Source organism: Dermacentor andersoni, chromosome 11 (assembly GCF_023375885.2).
Source record: "Dermacentor andersoni chromosome 11, qqDerAnde1_hic_scaffold, whole genome shotgun sequence".
NCBI classification, from domain to species: domain Eukaryota; kingdom Metazoa; phylum Arthropoda; class Arachnida; order Ixodida; family Ixodidae; genus Dermacentor; species Dermacentor andersoni.
Window position 1 is genome coordinate 65,675,306 of NC_092824.1, and position 19,246 is coordinate 65,694,551.

The window sequence follows — 19,246 nt, forward strand, 5'->3', positions numbered from 1 at the left end:
TGAAGGTATGCCTAACGCCGGCCCCGCATTCTCTCCCGCCCTTTTCCTTGGGCAGGAGCGCAACGAGAGGCTAGTGGCCAAGGCAGCGCACTTGGAGCGACAGATCAAGCACCTCATTGACGACAGCGTGGTCCTGTTGAAGGCGCGCATGAACGAGCTGGGAGTGCAAAGCCATACGCCCGCTGACCTTATCAACATGGTAAGCACCTGCCGTCAACTTGAAACGCGTAGTTTCTTGCATACTAGCCATCAAGCTCCCCCACCTCAGTAACGCCAAATTCTGGTGGCATATTAAGAGCACTTCTGGGGTGCAGCGTCGTCTGCTCTGTCCTGGAGCAACGTTTGCCATACTAATAGACAGATCGAGTTGAGATCACTCCATGGAGAATGGGAGACTGCTCTGCTAAAATCGCATGTGGGCTCAAGCTCCAGAACATTGGGGAACACCGGAACTGCTTTAGCAAGTGCATTCTCTAGCCTCCTTTATGTTTGGATGGCGGTGATGGTGTTCTGGTTGCTGGTTTCCAGTTGTTGCAATATGCTGTTAGATGCTGCCTGCTTATAGAGTTGCTCGCCTGCTCTGTATCTGCCATTGACAGTGTGATGTAACATTACTAGAGCGTCTGAAATTGAACCTCACTATGAGGATACAGTTGAACCTCGCAATAACGAAATCGGCGGGGAAAATTCGCTTTTGCGAGAATTTCGTTGTTGCGAAAAGAGACGGCATAGATAGGTAATACATTGCAGAACGAAACTTTACTGTCCAAATTCCATTAGCCTACTTTGCAAGCTTTGCTCGAGGATATAGAACCGCTTTGCCGACAGTACAAAGTATGCCACATGCATCGACCAGCAGTGGCAGTTCTGCCGTAGCGCAGTATTCTCGGTCAATTGCTTTCGGAGATGCGATCACCTTGCGAGATTTTGCGTAACTCGGCACCAGACGCAGAGCAACGGTGCATGCAGCAGCATTTCTCCAGCGCATGCTGTTGCCCGTAGGTGCCAATCGCTAAAGTGATCGTATCTCGTGTATGCGAAGGCAAACGATCGGAGATAACGTCCCTTTCGCGCAAATCTACGTCCGGCGCCGAATCCGCACACGATGCCTGTCGGTTGGCACCACCAAAACCACCGTTCTTGAAGCAAGGGATGCGTATTCCCGGATGATCGCTTACTCATGGCCCGCTGCGTGACACTCCATACGCCGTAAACGGATCTCAAACGCCGTAAACAGTTCCATGTAAGTGGGACGTGGATGTTTTTGTTTTTGCTGCATTTTGCTCACCAAGGCTCACATTGCACAGTGCGTTGCCGCCCAGTGTCGCCTCACGCAATTGGCCGAGGCCTCGCCGAGTCATCGGCCGCGGGGAATGCAAACTGAACGAACAACGATCTCGCCTAGTAGGCGTGCAAACACCGTCGTCACATGTCAGTAGCAACGTGCGTGCAGCTCATGGTGGCGCTTCAAACGGGCAATCAACAAACAAGATGGCGGCCATGACGTACTTCCAGCACACTGATCGCTTCCGGCGCTTGGTTGTTTTTGTGAACAAAAATGCCGGCGCCCACACAAGTTTAATGTGGTGGTGCTTTACACAATTTAGTGCAATACAGTCGCATTTGAGCACATTTTGGAGCCCGCTAGCCTTACGCAATATGCGGAGTTACGGTCCAGCAAATTTCGTTGATGCAGTATTGCAGTACAGCGACATTTCGTTGCCAAGAGGTACGAAATCCTTTGAGTCCTATGGGCGTTCGCCGGGGATACGATAATGTTTCGTTGTTGCAAGAATTTCGTAGTTGCGGTATTTCGTTATCGCAGGTTCCGACTGTGTACTAGAAGGGTGTTGGTGCTGGGTGTCTGCAGGTGGTGCCAGTATGCTGGCAGATACAGCATGGAAACATGAGATGGGACATTGCCCACCTATAGTGTGCCTATAAAGAGCGTGCAGCTTTTTGATTAGGCCTGCTTTGCAAGGCGGTATTGCTTACCTAACGCCTTTTGGACCCTCAGCTGCGCCTGTGTAATTGTGCCAGATTTAATTGGGTGGAGCGCTGTCGAGACTGTACTTAACAATTTGCGAAACAGTTCCCTGGGAACAATAACAGTGCCAAGCGGACTTCACAGTGTATATCACCACGTCAAATTGTTTGTACAGTGTCATCTTCTGAGAGCAAGTGGCTACAGCCATCGCAGGCTACTTCAGGTAAATAAACGTTTGTGGCAGAATACTTTGACAATTCAGTTGGTTGATTTGATAATGCAAGCTGATCTTTAGTATGCCTTGGAGAGGTAGAATGTCGAATCTTGTTGTAATGAACACTATATACTAGAAAGGTGGTATGTAACCAAAACTCGGTGTATAATTTCATGTCAGCACAATTCAACTGACAATAACTCAACAGGGCTCCCTGTGTAAGGGAAAAAAAATTGGCTCTGAGGTGCAGATTGCTGTCGCAAGTGACAGCTGCATGCAGGCAACACGATGCAGGCTCGGTGCACTAATCTTGATAATGCAGTGTTAGGCTTTGGCACCTCTAGTTAGTAAACACACCTCACAATTTTCGCTGTGATTTGACTAAACGAGAAAGCTAAGCAGTGGCACCACAACCATTTCAGCACCCACGGCGCAGTTGTGTCGGTATTGAAAAATAAAGCAGCCACACACTTCAAATTTTGCTTTTTACTGCGCATTCCTGTAATACATACTAAGCATTGCCATGCTAGATGTGTTATGAGGCACTCAAACATTTTTCTTGACTTTTTTGTTGCACATAAAAAAATTGTGAAAACGGGAGCAGAACTTAGCGTTTAGGTTTGTATCCTTACTACAGTAATCGCAGCAGTGATTAGCATGCTGCGTTGGGTTTGCCAAGATGTTCTCCACCTCGGTGCATTAAGTAATGGAGCCTTGCCAGAAGCACACGTTCAGCTGTGTAGTGTTTCATTCTGCTGTTTACTTGGGAAATCTATCAATTATTTCTAGAAATGCACAACCGTGCACTCATGCGTGCGATTCCGCGAGCAACCTTGTTGCCACACAACAGCGATGAGTTAAGCCATGACCATGCTCTTGCTGGCTCAAATAAACGGCCATGGCAGCCTTGTTTCCGCAGTTGGGAAATGGCTTCCGAAACCGGGAAGTACACCGTTGCATGGGTCGTTTGAGAGGTCATGGTTAATAGGAAGCTTTAGCTCACGTGCTTCTATCTAAATACCTACATGTAAACGGAGAATTCATTTTTCTCGGCAACCACTCCACCGAACTTGAAGGGGTTTGTTGCATTTAAAAGAAATACTTAAAATCTAGGGACTGTTCATTTTGAATTTTTGATTTAGGTCGTCAACTCCTTTACTAAAAATTGGCAAAAATCACTAATTTTCAGAAAACGAAACTATCAAGTTAACAGCTCTGTAACTCAGCAATGAAAAATTATATCACAGTTCTGTTAGTTGCATCTAATGGCACACCTAAAGCTGACAAAATTGATATCTTACACATGAATCTCAAAGAAATTTAGTAATATGGAAATACAGCTTTTGCAGAACCCCTTTACACAACATAAAAAATTCATGTAACATATAAATTGACATACTGAATTTGTCCACTTTGAATTATATAATGGACGACATTTACAGAATTGCGATATCTGTTCTTGATGGAGAGCTATTAATTCGTAAACTTCGTGCTTCTACTTTTTTCGAACTTCTGAATATTTTGAAATTCTTTCAACAAAATTCAGGCCTTAAATCAAGAATCTGCTTCCAAAAGTCACTAGAATATAACTTTCTCTCTCAAATGCAACAAATTTCTTTAAAATCGGTCCAAGGGTTATCTCAGGAAAGCATTCTTGCGTTTTAAGTGTATTTGAATAGGTCACGTCGGAGTTGGGCCAGAGCTAAAGCTTCCTCTTATTAAGCCATTTGTCCTGCGTCATTACACTTCTGAGCTCATACGCAGGCCTGCCGCTTGCATCTGGTGTGCTCTTCTCATGCTGGAAATTCAGTGTACCCATAGCGTAGCCAAGTGGATTCAGTGCACATAAATTAAAATGCATGTAATTAATAAAACTTAATGAGTTCAGCAACATAACCGGTAATATGTTATCCATGTTCATTGTAACAATCTTTCCGTTTGCACAAGTGGGACAGAGTGGTGGATGTTGGGTTTCAAAACATGTTATGTGACTGCAAACACATGACTGCAAAGAAATGTTGCAAGTTGGAGTTTCCCCAGTTGTATAACACGCAAGGCTGTCCGTGTGAGCTTCACATAACCAGGAAATAGTGCACCCGCACAGCAGTTGGTGCTGATTGGGTCATTTGCAGAACGCATCATTGATTGTCTCATTTTCCTCTCTCCTTTCTTTCTTTTTCCCCCCCTGCAGGCAAAAGAAATTGTGGTGCGCCACAAGGAGTTGCAATCGAAGGCAGCAACCCTAGAGCGAGAGGTGATTCACTTGGAGGAGCAGCAGGCGGAACTGCTGGCAAGGCAGGTTCCCAGTGCCAGGGTCCCACCCCTACCCTCCACACCAGGGGTCGCCAACCCTCCTGCTTCAACCGGAGGAGACAGCACCACCACTGCTGCTGTCCCCACTATCACCACCTCCGCGGCAACTGCGGCAACCACCAACGGCTTTTTTCTGCCCCCCAACCCAGAGGTAAGGCTGTGCTGGAATTTTTGAGAGATCTCTAGAAGTCCTGAGCAAAGAGAGGAGGGAAGGCAGGAAGGTTATAACGAGGCTGCTCCCTTGGTTTGCTAACCTACAGTGGAGGAGAATGAAAAAAATAAGAGTCCTCGCATGGGAACGCCAGACTCTGTGACAGCCGCTGACAGCAATAGTGGGATGATGGGAAGTCTCTCGTCATAGTTGCATAGACTCATCATAGGTGGCGCTGCTCACACCCCTATTTGCCAAAACATGGTCACGTGTGTTGAACGTATCCTTCCTTGCAGAAAAGCGAACTTCACAGCTGTGCTGCACCCCCCCCCCCAAAAAAAAAAAACAAGGAAAGAAATGCCATGCTCTGCACTGCAGTTTCTTGTATGCTGCATTGCATGTGGCATCAGTTGGTCCAGTTTTGAAAGATCAGTGCTTCCCAGCATGGCTGAGTTACAGCTATGACTGAGTGCTGCGCAATAAATTGCATAAACTGAGCAGAAAATGCAGGTGACTCGGTAGAATGGCCTGTAGCACTCCCCCATTATTCGCTAGACACTAGAGGATTGACTAGAAATCAACCACAGAACAAACTTTGAGCCAAAGACGATAACAAAGCGTAAACTGCAGTTGGATGGGAAACAAGTTCTGCATGTATGCTGCAGAAGATGCTGCAGACTCTGCATATAGCTCAGCCCCGCCTTTCAGCACAGCCATTATAAGAAAGAAAAAAGAAATGTAGACTTATAAGCAGCCATGTTGTATTAATTTGAAATAAGTAATTTGCCTGTGTGTCCATTTAATTCAGTCATTCACATCCTCTGTGACAAACGCCTCTTGCAGGGCCTGAGCCAGCTGTCGCACGAGCACATTCTGCGTGAGATCAGCAGCACCTTGTCGCAGCGCCGCAAGCTTCACAACAAAGTCCAGAAGCTGGAAGGTGAAGTGCAGGAGCTGGAGCGCACCCTTGTCTCGCCACCTCCGCGGAGGCCGCCCACACTTGCCTCTCCCTTCACCACAATGCAACAGCAGCAGCACCTACAACCTTCAGTGCCACTCTCTCTTGCGGGACCAGTCCCCGACATTGTCTCCGAGCCTGGTGTGATGCAGCAGGCCGATATCAAGCCAGATGACTTGTCAAACCGAGCGGTTCGTACGGCAACACCACCACCGCCAAAACTGGGACCACAGGCAACTGCCACTTTGCCAGCTGCTGCTTGGTCATCCTCTTCTGTTTCAGCAAAGGCACCCATTCAGGAGCCGTCAGCACCGACAGATTTAAGCAGTGTTGTTTCAGACCGTGGCCCTCCCGACAGTGGGCCACCTAGTGTCATACAGAGTGCCCCTCCAAAGGAGAAAGGCACCAAGGACAAAAATATTGCCGCTTCTGTTCCAAAGATCGCAGCACCACTGACATCAACTGCTGAGGAGGCCCCGCCCGAGAGACCACGCCCCCCAGTAATCCGAAGTGGTATCAAGGACATTGTTGATGCGAGCTGCTTCTCGATGACCTACTCGCCAGTCACACCTGGGCGGGTCCCAGGCACGCATACCGAAACCATGCCAGCTGCTGCACCCTCAGCCGTGGCAACGAAGACCGCGGATGTGTTGCACACGAGCCGAGATAAGTCTCCAACAAAGTCAAGCCACCACAAGACAGTATTGCCTGTGCCACAGCGGACGGCCGCCCCACCAGAGTCACCGGTGCATTGTGCCACCCAAGAGGAATTGCCGCCGACGCCAAAGACGCCTGTTGAGGATTCGTCTGCTATGAGCAGTAGCAGTGGTGCCGCACACCAGTCGTCACGCAAGAGCAGCTCGCCGTCCAAGTCCAAGCACAGGAAGTCGCCCCGGAAACGGGAGCCCAGCCCTCCGCCGCCACCTCCACCGCCGCCGCCGCCACTGCCGCCGCCGGTGTCTGTGTCACCGTCTCCGCCTCAGCAGCCCAAAAAGAAAGCGGAGCTTGACGATGCAGCTTCACCGGCGGCAGTGCCGCTGTCAAAACCGTCCAATGGGCTCATCTTAAACCTGGGCAGCCTTCTGGCTTCACGAAACGGCTACAGCCCAAAGCGGGAAGACAGAGCATCACGAAAGCTCAAACGAAAACACTCGCCGCACAAGCTGCGGGGTACAGAGGCGACGGCGGAGAGCATCAGGCCTCCCTTGGGGCTTGGCGACAAGACTGTGTGCATACGGATGAAGTCAGAAACGGGAGTGGATGTCGAAGGTAAGCGGGGCCAGACTAGTGGCATTTGTTGCTGTGCAAATTTGGGCCTCTTGTTTTTAACTACAGCTCAGAAATTCTTCCATCTGAAGTGATCACAAAACTGCAAGCTATGTATTCTCTTGTACAGTGCACGATGGCAATGTGACATTTAGGGACGCCTTGGGAGCCATTATTGCTGGGGCATGCTCATTTTGTGGCACAAAATCAGTTTAGGGAACCCCACGGGGCAGGGCATCTGACAGGATTTGGAAAAAGCAGTGGCTTAAGTGACCGGATGCAAAACAATCTCCCATTTGCTTTGTTTGATGGCTAATTTAATCATATTTTCACTTTTGGGTCATGTGAAATATTTATTGTTATGACTTAACTAACAAGGCACACAAGCTGTGCTTGTGGGGAATACGAGGAAGCAGAAGTAGAGATCAGCTCAAAGGCACTGGCCTCATAGGACTCGTAATGATTGTGTATGTAAGCAAGCACTACTTGCCTTGCTGTGTTTAAAAAACACTGAGTGCTTGGTAGAAAATGTGTGACAAATTACGTCAGAAGAACGTTTGAGGCCACAAGTATAAATATTAGACAAATCTGTGTACTAACCATTATTCCTGTGGTTACATAACAATTAAGCACCACAGTTCCTTCTATTAATTTTTGGTGGAACTGCTATGGCACGTGCCGAACAACTTAATAAGCCAGTTTTTTTTTTTTTTTTTTTTTCATATTATCGGCCAATCAGCCAAGTTTGACAACTGTTGTGCGTGGGACAGACCACTGACGGATTCCCTTTAAGGCAGACATAATGGTACTTTTGTATTCAGATCATATTGCGAGACTATTAGATGCAGTAAACCTATAGAGAACTGAAGCGATATCCCAAAACTCTTCAGCTTGTTAGGGAACACATCAGTCTGCAATATGCATAAAGCACGTTTTCCATCTAGAAAAGAGCTGACAATGTTTGCTTTTCTGCTAACACAAACATAATGAGTGAACCATTTGGTGTGGAGTGTTCTAACTTGATAATGCAAGACCATGGCTTTATCGTAAGTCTTTGTGCATAATAATGCTGCATGAAGAATGCTGACTTTTACAAGGTCTAGGCGCTGAACTTTTTAGTGAAACATCGTTAGTTCATAACATTTAAACATCACAGTCGTTGATGCTTGCCTTTAGACTCCATGTCCCTTGATTTGCTATCGACTTTAGGTTCTCTCATGCGTTTTTAGGCATTAAGACAGTGTTGCTTGTGTCTACAGGACCTCTGTGTACACCTCTCATGTTATGGCACATGACTGAAGCTGGTGACCATATTCTGCTCCTGTGAATATCACCCTGACTGTATCCTTGCTCGTTTCTCTCTTTGCCCCACCTCCTCCCTGCTGGCCTCTGCTTGATCTCCCTTTCCACCTTTGGTTTTGTCTTGTCTTCTCTCTTCACACTGTTCAAATCACTTTGCCTTTCCTTGCACCATTATTTTCCCCTTGACTTCACGCACCCCTGGCCATCTCCCTGTTGGCACCTACCCCTCTTCCCTTCCCCCTATGGCATTCTACTTGGCCCCTCGGCTTGCTGCTGCCCCCTTTCCCCTCATAGAGAAGTTCACCATCAAGGCTGAAGCACTGTCCCGGAGGCCCGAGGGCTCGTCGCACGGCCGCCACCATTGGCAGGCGCGCGTGAGCAGCGGCTTCGACAAACTGGTCGCACTTGCCTCCTCCAACCAGCAGCCCGAGTCGGTGCCGGCCACATCACGAAAGGAGCCAGCGGCCACCACTGGTGGGGCCTCGTCGTCCTCCACATCGTCTTCGTCCTCATCATCCTCGTCGGAGCACTGCGAGGCCCCCCGACAGGCAGCTCTGCAGCAGCAGCCGCACAAGAAGTGGGTGGTCGATAGGGTTCACCGGAAGGACCGCGGAGGGGAGAGCGGCACGCAGCTCGAGAGCCTGTCCATCAAGATCAAGGCCGTGAACGCGGGCCCGCCCTCGCCCACGGCCCGCAAGAGGCACCGGAGTCCGCCGGCGCCTTCCCCCTGCTCCTCTTCCTCCAAGAAGGGGGGCGGGCCGACGACGGCCGGCCGTTCTCCGCTGCCCAAGAGGCGGGGCCCGCGCACCCCGCCAGACACGCCCCCTCGGACTCCATCTGCCTCCCCCGAGCGGCCCGTTACGCCACGCACGCCGCTGTCACCCACGCCGCCCTCGCACCGTGTCCGCCGCGACGATGAGCGCCCGCACAGCCCCATCAGCAGCGTGGACAGCCCGTTCAGCCGGCGCAGCCGGTCCACAAGCCCGCTCCCCGGCAGCCCTGTTGAGGAGGACGATGGCGACGATGTTGACCGTGCCACGCCACGCAGTGGCACCTCCAGCACCGACGACCCGCCGCACCCGCCGCTTGATAACACCGTGTATAACAAGCTAGGGCTCGGCACCCGGGACATTTCAGTCACCTCCGAGCAACAGCAGGCTTCCTCCGTGGGCATTGCTCCTGACAAGGACGGTCTCTGGGACTGGGCCAAGGAGCAGCCGGCGGCCACGACAACCCTTCCGGGGGCGCCATCTCGCTCGGACCCTGCGTCGTCGTACGCCGCCGCTGTGTCGTACGCAGCTGCCAGCCTCGACTCGTCGTCACTGCGGCCACAGGCACCCCTGATGCTGGTCACGTCGTCCAGTTTGGCCCCACCTCCGATGCCACCCCCGCTAACGCCGCAGATGGCAGCGGCCCCTCCTCCCCCACCGCCTCCGCCACCACACTGCTCGCTGCCGCCACCGTTGGTGGCCAACGTGTCGGTGCCGCCGCCCTTCAACATGCCTCCTCCCCCGCCCCCTCCACGCACAGCACCCGTGTACAACCCGTCGCAGTTGGTGTTGCCGGACACATCAGTTCCGCCCCCATTCCTTGGCCCCACCTCCATGGCACCTCCCCCGTGCAACTTCACCGTGCCCCCACCCAACATACTGGCTGCTGCAGCGGCCGGCCATCCGGCTTCGCAGCATACAGCGGGAACTGAGCCGCCGCCTCAGCACAGGCCCCGCCCCCACTTGGCCCCGCCCCAATACACGGCAGGGCCTTACACGCTACCCCTGGAGTCGGCTCAGCGAGTGCCCCATTACGCCGCGCACCCGCCAGGACTGACGCCTCACAAGATGCCCCATCCTGGTGAGGCTGCCTCTGCAGTCTGAGTTGATTTGGCCTCTTTATTATGCTATGCTTATGCCATGAATGCAGCTTACTTGCTTCACTAAGCTTTTATCTCAAGTACTTTTCACATCCGGAGAGCCAAATCTTAGGCCTTATCACGTTATCCAACTGTCTGAACTTCTGCTCTGATCATTGCAGTTCAGCTTGTGTGACTTCCAGTTGTGCAAAATGGAAAGTGTAAACTTGACTGGTGCTGTTCGTGTGGATGCAGTCATCATCTGAACATGCAGCTGTCCACCATCGTAGTGTGTGGACAATGTGCTATGGAATAGTGCTTTTAAATATCCAGTGAAGTTGACTGAAGTGAAAGGTGCGTAAGGGACAATTGTTTCATTTATTAAACTGAAAGAAGCGAGTGAACTTTTTAGTAGTCAACAGCGCTAACAAGAACAACGTAGCGCTAGCTTGCTGTTGCTTCACAGAAAAGTAAATTAGTTGAAGTAGTTTTACATGACAGCACCCTTGCCCTTCTTTTACATTTACGCCAAGGTATTGCAGATGTGTAGCTTTGTCCAGACGAAGGTTTAGTTGCTTTTTCCTTGGTATATACAAGGTTTTATGCAGAGGCAGTTGGGCTCAGTGTAGCATACTCTCAACGATTTCTCTCTAGATTGAGACATAATTATCGTGGCAGTTTTTCTGCTGCTACCCAGGAGTGAGCAAAGCAGCTCCTTTGACATGTTTCCAGCACCATGTGACCGTTTGCATTTGCAAGGCTTAGTTTCCATTTCTCACTAGTGTGTGATGTGATAAGCCTTCAGGTATCAGTTTCACCAAACATTTTCAAGGACGTCGGTGGCCTCTTTGAGCGATGCTTGCACCTTTGTAGCAACTGGCAGCCTGATGATGTGGCACCCTGTTTTCGCTCTCCACACAGTGCACACACAGCACTACCTGACTTGACGTCGGCGTCACCGGGGCTCGACCCGCAAGCGGAAACGACGAGATTCTCACCATCGCCACCCCCACACTGCCACAGCGCCCGTCAGCGAAGCGACAAGCGCAGAGTCCCTGGGACACAGTTCGGTCGATGCCTGATGATCCTACGTGACAGAAGTGTGTGCAGACGTGTTTGAAACAATCTTGTTTTGTTCCATTTTAAATTTCTGCGGGCCAACAACCGACGCTGGAAAGTGAAGAGGTGATGGGAGTCATCGTCATCGTTCGGTTCCTCGGGTTCCGGATTTCTCCTCAGAAAGGCGCCGTGTCGTTTTTCTTGTTGTTTATATTTTATGGGGAGGGGAGGAGCACTTTTGTTCTGTTTAGAACAGGGTGTTGCACATTTAGGTACTGTCCAATGAAAAGCTCTCGCATTAAAACTACTGCATTGCGTTCATGACAGCCTGTTTTCAGGAAACCATGTTTCGTGGTGCATGCTATTAACTTTTTTGTTCTTTAGTTATTTATTCAGCACGAGCTGTTGATGCAGAGTGAGTTGGTGGTAAGCAAATGAAAGGAGAATGCCATGACCGATGGCTTACATAATATGGTTTGTAATTGGCCTCTGAACTACACATGGTCATAAGCATGAATTGGAACTAGGCAATGCTTTTTTTTTGTTGTTGTTGTCCGTGACCATTCAGGGGTTCTACCTGATTGTGCAGCTCCCTGGTCTTTCGTGCCTCTTGTGTCTGATGTTAGAATTTATTGGAGGGTTGCCCGGCACGGTCAAAAGCATGTTTTACACAGACTTTTTGAACACGGCCGTGAAATCGGTCACCAATTTGTGGACTGCCCACCATGCTAGGGCTCTTGCAGACCCCATGGAGTCTCTGAGCTATGGAGTCTGCATATATGCACCGTTACTTGTGGCACCTGATTGAATTGTGTGGCAAACTGGTTTCCAGTGTTTTTTACAGAGCAGCAAGCGCATTGAAGCTTCTGTGTGCTGTGAAATTGTTGAGCTTCTGATACTGGAATGCTTATACCAAGCGTATTTATGCTGTTTCCATGGTGGCCTGCTTTTTGAATCGTGTGCAAAGCTTGTCTAAATGTTAAGGCCCTCAGTTATCAGCCGGAAAACAACCCTCCTCTGTGCCGTTTGCTTGTTGTATTTATTGCATTATTGTTTTCCTGGAGCATTTCCCCTCCCCTAACCAAAGCGTGCCATGGATAGGCACTGTAGCTCATTAAAGACTGATCACTGCCACCAACATTTTTCTTTTTTTTTTTCATTTTTGATGCAAAACTAGTCAGAAGAGTGAATCGTAGTGTTCTTCCTCTAGTTTGTTCATGTCCTTACTCTCTGTTTCCCCTTCCCAGCTTTAACTTCTGTGTTTTCCACGTAACATGGGAGCAGGGAAATAAAGGTCTTAGTTGTTTTTTTCTTAACTGTTTTGTACACATTCTTTAAGGAAGCAGTTTGTGCACAGTAGTGCTCGCAAAAGCTGGATAATTTCATGCAAAACGTAATGTCCCTTTTTGTTTGCAGGGCTAACAGGCTGTGCATGCTTCCATGCTTAGTGTTTTTTTTTTTTCCCAGACTGACATGCAGACTTAGTGCAGGTGCTATGAAAGCCAAAAAAAAAAATTGCATTTTGTAGATGCTTTCTTGCAATGTTGCGAAACCAAGAGACCAAAAATAAGTGAGCCAGTGAGACCAAAGTGTGTTCATTTGCATGACTGCTGGTTAGTCCACACGGGACTTTGCTGTCAGCTGTTTGTTGGCTTTGTCTTTCCGGTCTTCCTTCAGTGGCAGACTAGCGGACCTTTTTGTTTAAGTTGGGGTGGCCAAATTACTGGAAGCTGCTCTAATGCTAAGAATGGCACCTCCAGGCAGCCTTTTCACAGAGGCAGAGGAGTTCTTACTTTACAGCTTCACGTTTCACATTTTCGTACGGAACGTATTTGGAAACCATACTGCCTGTTCTTTGCTGCACAGTGGCCAAGTTGCAAGTTGCAGAAGTGCTTTTGACTTTTCACAGAATTTCCAGGCAACTTGGGAGTTTTACTTTTTGGTCTTAACATAACTTGGCCGTCATGTCTCACACTTATTACTCCGTTTCAGCTGAGATTTGGATGAAAGTAGCATAGAGGTGCATGAGATTGCTTTGAGAGCACTCAGGTTATAGTTCAGGAGCATTTGGGTACAGCTAGAGTTTTCGCTAAAGCAACATTTAAGCAGAGTGTAATGAGCTTGCCAGCTTTGAATTGCCTACTAGTTGCCATTCACAAGCAATGCTTCGAAACTGCACCTTTCGGCTGATGACGCTTGCAAGAGAGGGAGTAAACTGTCTCCCGAATCTTGAGGCCAGTACTGCCTACAGGATTGAAGTGTCGCGGCAATTACTAGCGACAAGTTGCACAGCTAAAAGCAATGCAGATTACATCTCTTGGTTTGAAGTCCTGTCTATTGTTACATGGCCAAGGTTTCGGAAAGCTTCAGCTGCTTTTAGCTGCTCATTAAGGAGGAGCCATTTTTTTCCTCTTTCATGGTGTACGAAGGCTCCAAAGAAGCGCAATCACGATGTCGGCACCCTTGGCCCTGCTCAAAGAAACCTGCTAAGATCTAGGCAGCCAGTGCGTTCAAACGTTAATCAAGACACTCCCCGTGTTTACTTTGGCAGCGTTTCCAACTGTTTCCTATGCTACGCTGCAAATTTGTACATTGTGATGCCATACGTGTCTTGGCTGACGTCTCTCTTGTTGTGTTGTGTGCAAAGGTCTCCTCCAGCCAATTGGCCTCTTTGACATTGACGAGCTTGCTTCCTCGTGTATTTATTTGCCTTTTTCTCTCCAACCTGCTTTTCCTCCGTGCATCATTCCACGTCGCCTGGCCAGCAGTTAATTTTAGAAGCAAAAAACAATCACTGCCAGTGTTTGCGTGTGAGAACATTGTGCACCGTGGTTCTCCCGACACCCTTCGATTGTGCACTCCAAGATGCCGATTGTGAACGAGTGACCTGAAAGACCCTCTTCAAGAAGATCCCCTCCCTTTCTTTCCCTTACGGTTGTTTGTCTCCTTTGTGTTGCCAAGCAAAGCAAGAGACTTCCCTCTCCGCGGCAGACTATGATGTGGCTACATGTTCCGATTGCTGCTTTTTTACCATCGTGTGCTGCAAAACACCTGGCTTCCTTCCCCTCAAATCCTCTCTGCCTGCATTTGTTGTATGTAACCCCGCTATGTGTACCTGTGCCGGAATGCTTCAACTTTTTCAGGGAGTCTGCCTTTTATACGTGGGAGAAATAGCGCAGGTTTTGTTTTCTTTGACGCTTGTGTTTGCTCTTTCGAAATCTAGTGCGAGAGGCATGCTTGAAGACACTGCTTCTTGTTGGACGTGCATGCTCTCCGGGCGTTGCAGTTGTGCAGATTGCTTCCTTCGCTGGTCAAGGTTTATTCTCGTAGCCGCATTCTGTTGGGTTGACGCCTTCCTTTCTTTTGTCTGATCTGTGCATATTTTTGTCGGGGACGCGAGTAGTGTCTCGTCGAGGACCCCGCAAACTCACACACCTGAGAATAAACACTGCCACTTGATGCATAGCTTGTACATTGTCTATTCATGCCACGATGTTGTAAAACATTACTTTTCTGTGCGTGTGCGTTTTAGCATCCATTGTTTTAGGTGAAGGAACTGTGCGAAAGTGCTGTGCTTTGTTGTGGAGGGCTCATCCTCGTGCACTGTCAGCTGCTAGAAAAGATGAGCTCGCAAGCTTCTCTTCTGTTGCTCCGGGTCGACTTTAGAGGAGCGTGAGCGGACGCGTGCTTGCTGCTGTGTATGTGTGCGCAAGTCTCGGCTACATTGGCAATCTCTATTTTCCTGTGGCCGTGTCTACACGCTACCCTTTTCCGAGTGTGCATAGCTGTAGCATGACAAGTTTTTTTTCCTTCCTTGCTCTCGTTAAAGTTTTGGTGATGGAAGATGGCACAGTATTGTAAATAGCATTTCTAGTGCTGGCGCACGAGAATCAAGCAGGGATTAAGTCCCACTTTGCTTTTGGTGAGAGGAAAATGATATGTTGAGAAAGAAGCTTGTATATGTACACATATTTTTTCCTTCTCCGTGAGGTAAGCTCGTAGTTTGAAGAGGGGACGTTGTGCGTTGGTATGGCCGCCGAGTAGTTAGGTGTTGTGATTAAGCTTGCTCGCTAGACTCGTGTTTCCGGTAGCCTCAGTGTAGGAACAGTGCGCATATGGTCATGGATGATGTAGGAAACCTATTTATAAGGAAGCAAGTAAGCTTGGCCGTCATGCAACGTGTCGAGTCATGTATGGTTCGCGGTACGAGAAAAGGTGGTGGGAGTTTCAGCTTGATAGCATGCACGCTGTTCATGTTTACGCCTTATATGCGACACCTGGCATCTTGTGGGATTCCCCCTACTGCTTCAGAGTTTTGCCAAGCCTGCATTGTCTGAATGGCTTTGAATAATTGGCTACCATCTCTTGATGTAGCCATAGCTGATGTGCGTTTCTTGAGGACTGCGTAGTTGGGGCATCTGGTGTGCTGCCTTGGGTTCTTGTCTAGAAAGTAGAAAAAAAAGGGGGGTTGGAGGATGGAGCCTGGCAAAAGAAAGCTTTAATCTGGAATTCTTATGACTACTTTTGTACAGCAGCAGTGGTAGCTACCAAAATAGGGAAGCATGATCATCTGTTGAAATTTTTACCTGTTATAAACCTGTCAAGTGGTAGCTTCTGTCCTTTTTGAGTGAAGCTGTGTCAAAATTATTGAGCACACTGAAACATAATTGATCCCCCTCAGAATGTTGATCCTAGTTGATATGCTTGATCTCCAAGTTCATTTAAGGTTTCTACTGTTTTGCATCTGGTAGCCAACTGAGTCAGAGCATGTCAACAGCAGCCTTCAAGAACACTAGAGGTTTTTATTCTGATTAATGAAGCACTCAAGCAAGATTGAAGGCACCCATGTGATAGGATATGGAAGTTTAGCGAAAGTAGCTCCTTTTGGAGTGCTGAATGGAATATGTGTAATAATTTAACATACGCATTGTTTCATACTGCATTCTTTTTCTGTTGCTTATTGCAACACACTGACAGGAAACCAGTGCTGAAAGCATCTGTACACAGTAGTTTCTAAACCACTGCAGCACACCATACTCCACTTTTCGAACTACATGCAGTACAGTAAAAGCTGTGGGTTGCGTAAACCAACAAGGAGATTGTCTGCTGTTGATTGCCCTCTGTGCAGTGCTAACTAAGCAGAAGCATCATGGCAGTATCAGCATTAATGGCAGCTGGCTGTCCTGTAGGTTGATGCAAGCCATACACTTCACTGTACTGGATGGAGTATATCAGTGTTGAGGCGAAATGATGCAAATGTGTAAAAAACGTCCTCTGCCTTTCCTTAGCAAAATCGTAGCCAAGCAGGAATGCGGGTTCTTCCAAACTCAGATCGGCTGTGGGAATGACGCGAGGTGCCTGGAGTTCTGCACGCGTATTAGAGCAGTGATATTTCGTGGCTGCAAGGGGTGAGAACACTGTGTGCATTGTTGCCGACGAGCCCTTGACAGGGCAGACTAAGATCATCCTAGCCTGCCAGATTGCAAGTGCATACAGTGTGGTGTGTTATGCCTGGTGATGTTGGAACGTTTGTTGGAGGTGATCGCCGGAAGTGTTGTTTTAAATGGGTGTTGTGAGCACATCCCCTCTGAGCTGCGGCTACAAGGACTTTGTGCGTTGTGGGCATTCTCAAGGAGCGTCGCTTATTTAAATACACCCGTTTTCTTTCCATTCTTGCTCTTTCGCTCTTATTTTTCATGTGTACAGACACCGTTTTTGTTGGGCATTTTTTGAAGTTGGAGCACAACCTTTTCTTTCTTTTTCTCTGTCTTCACCAATGTGGTTTACTCAGTATGTGTAGTGGATCACATTCTGTTGCTGGCACTGTATGGAAATGCACAACATTCTCAATTGCAAAGTGAGTTGGTTGTGGAGGGGGGGCTCTCTTTCCTAGTGTTGTGTGTGTTACTTAGCATGAGAAAGCTTGGCCTCATTGTGATGGAACTGTTTCATTGGCTTTCTTGCGTAACCAAACATATATCATCAGTGTGACTATGTCTCATCGTAGCCTTAGTTCCAGACAGGTGATGATGGTGCCGTACACGGCGTGTATTTTGTGGAGACCCACAAATTTCCCTTTTTTTTCCGCATGGATGAGCCTAGGCGAGAACCGTTTATAACTTTGTGAAAACCACGGAAGCTTAAAAGAAAGCATCACATGTTTCTTCCCCACTGCCCAAGAGTTCTTGTGCCTGCAATACCAGGCCAACTTAATTTTATTTCCATCACCCTTCAGCAGCCCACGGGGCGCGGAAGATGTGTACCTGTGTCCAAGATGTCCACTGCGGTGTGGCGTTGGTGTACCATTTTTTACTGCCAAAACTGCAACTCCTTGAATCTGGGATTGAGTTTGTTTGACTTGAACTCTGAGACTCGGGAGGGAGCTCTTGTGCTTGAGAGCAGGGTACTTGCACAGCCAAAGTTTGTATTGAATTGCAGCCTTTTCACCTATAGCATTCAGTGGTAAATGTCTTGCTTCATTCAGATGTGTACCTGAGTTTTCAAAGAGCTGCCAAGCGTCACATCGCTGCACTGTTACCTGCTTACACCTCTTAAGAATTAACCATCTATGTGTTCGTTTTCGACACAAGGCATCAGTATTTCTGTATGTGCAGCGAGTGAATTCATATTCATGCTGCTTGCTCATCAACCATCTTAATTTATTCTGTTCAGTATGACGGCCAAAGCGCGTGATGCTATCAACATACATGCCTGCTTGTATGTGGTAGGTTTCCTTTTTTTTCTCCATTTGCTATTGCTCTAATGACGTTTTTGCCATTAGACAGAATGACTGGTGCACCTACAGCAGGTTGAGTTTAATACATGCCTCAATAAATTGTTCAGGACTTTGTGCGAGTTCAGTTTTTACATTATATAGTGTCTAAGGCATAAATGTGTGCTCAGTTGGGTAGTTTAGTTAGGGCACTCGTGCATCGGAGAAGCCAGTTTATTAAACTAGTTCTTCAGTGCTAGCACGATAAAAAAAAAGCAAACTACATAGCTGTAGAATTGCTTCGTTCAAAAGAGGAATGTTGCTCCAGATCATTTAAGATTCGAGGTGAGGTAAGGTTAATGAATACATTTTGTAGCGCACTGCCTCTTTTTGTGCTATTTGTTTTGTATTTATTTAGCTGCTAGTTCAAATGTCTCATCATGCCATACCGCAGTGGACACAGTGCCACCCGAGGTGCTGTGGTACACTATTGCTCCCACAGCGTGTGTAACAACTGTGTCCGAGTTTTTTCTTTTTGGTGCACATACAAGGACGCTGCTTTGTCAACGCGTTCTATCAAGCTGTCGCAGATCAATTGTGCCGAATTTGGAAAATGCCAATAATTGACTTTTTTTGCAAGTGTGGAACAGATTTAACGCAAGGATAATAGTGTGACGGGTTTACCTTTCTTTTCCTTTTTTTTTTCCTATTGTATTTTTAGACAGAACACTGAAACTGTTGCATGTTACCCAGTTTGTTGTTGATGCTGTGTTTTTCATTTTAGAGATATTTATAAGCCTGTACAGGAAGCACACACTCTACGACTACTGCCGACAGAAATCATTTGTACCATACCTCAAAAGTGTCTATTGTAACAAATGGGAAAAAGAGAAATCCACACTTCCAACTGTAGCATTTGGAATTAAAAACACCCCTCTTTTTAGCAAAACTGTGTTTTGAGTGCCTGTGTGTTTTGTTTTATATGGCTGAAAGCAGCAGTGGGCCAATTAATTTGAGTTTCTACTGCCACGCAGGCACAAAAAGTGACATTCAGTCGTTAATCTCATAAGTTCCCTAATGACCTTCTTTTTTGCCTACTGAAGCTGCCACACATCCTAAGGGACACTAAAGGTTACCAGAAAGTCGAGTCAAAGCGATAAAGCAATGCTCTAGAACGTCTAAGGTGTGAATATAATCGCGAACAGAGCTTTAGTTACCGAGAAATTGAGGTAAATGCACGACACGATTTGAGACCCCCCCAGCGACATTCCGGTACTAGCCCAATGACGAAAGCACTCCTCGTCATAATTTGTCACTAGTACTCAACTACTTGTATTAAAAAGATCATTTCATTAGAGCATAAGACGGAAGAAAATGCTACTTGTCTACTTCTATTCGATTCTACGAAAGAAAAAAAAAACATTTTGACGTTACC

At 47.8% G+C, this 19,246-nt stretch overlaps 1 protein-coding gene across 4 annotated transcripts in view; it reads left to right on the forward strand.

Annotated features, from left to right (window-relative positions):
* gpp (DOT1 like histone lysine methyltransferase grappa) overlaps positions 1-18,763 on the forward strand; it is a 64,815-nt gene extending 46,052 nt beyond the window's left edge. For 3 of the 4 annotated variants that reach the window (XM_050168248.3, XM_050168251.3, XM_050168250.3), the window contains 6 exons: positions 56-199; positions 2,163-2,210; positions 4,393-4,665; positions 5,509-6,892; positions 8,486-10,042; positions 10,962-18,763. In XM_050168248.3, the coding sequence (XP_050024205.2) occupies positions 56-199; positions 2,163-2,210; positions 4,393-4,665; positions 5,509-6,892; positions 8,486-10,042; positions 10,962-10,987 (3,432 nt within the window). In that variant the 3' untranslated portion in view covers positions 10,988-18,763. The remainder of the gene's footprint in view (positions 1-55; positions 200-2,162; positions 2,211-4,392; positions 4,666-5,508; positions 6,893-8,485; positions 10,043-10,961) is intronic. The other variant, XM_050168252.3, reaches the window with a different exon arrangement.
* The last annotated feature ends 483 nt before the right edge of the window (positions 18,764-19,246 follow it).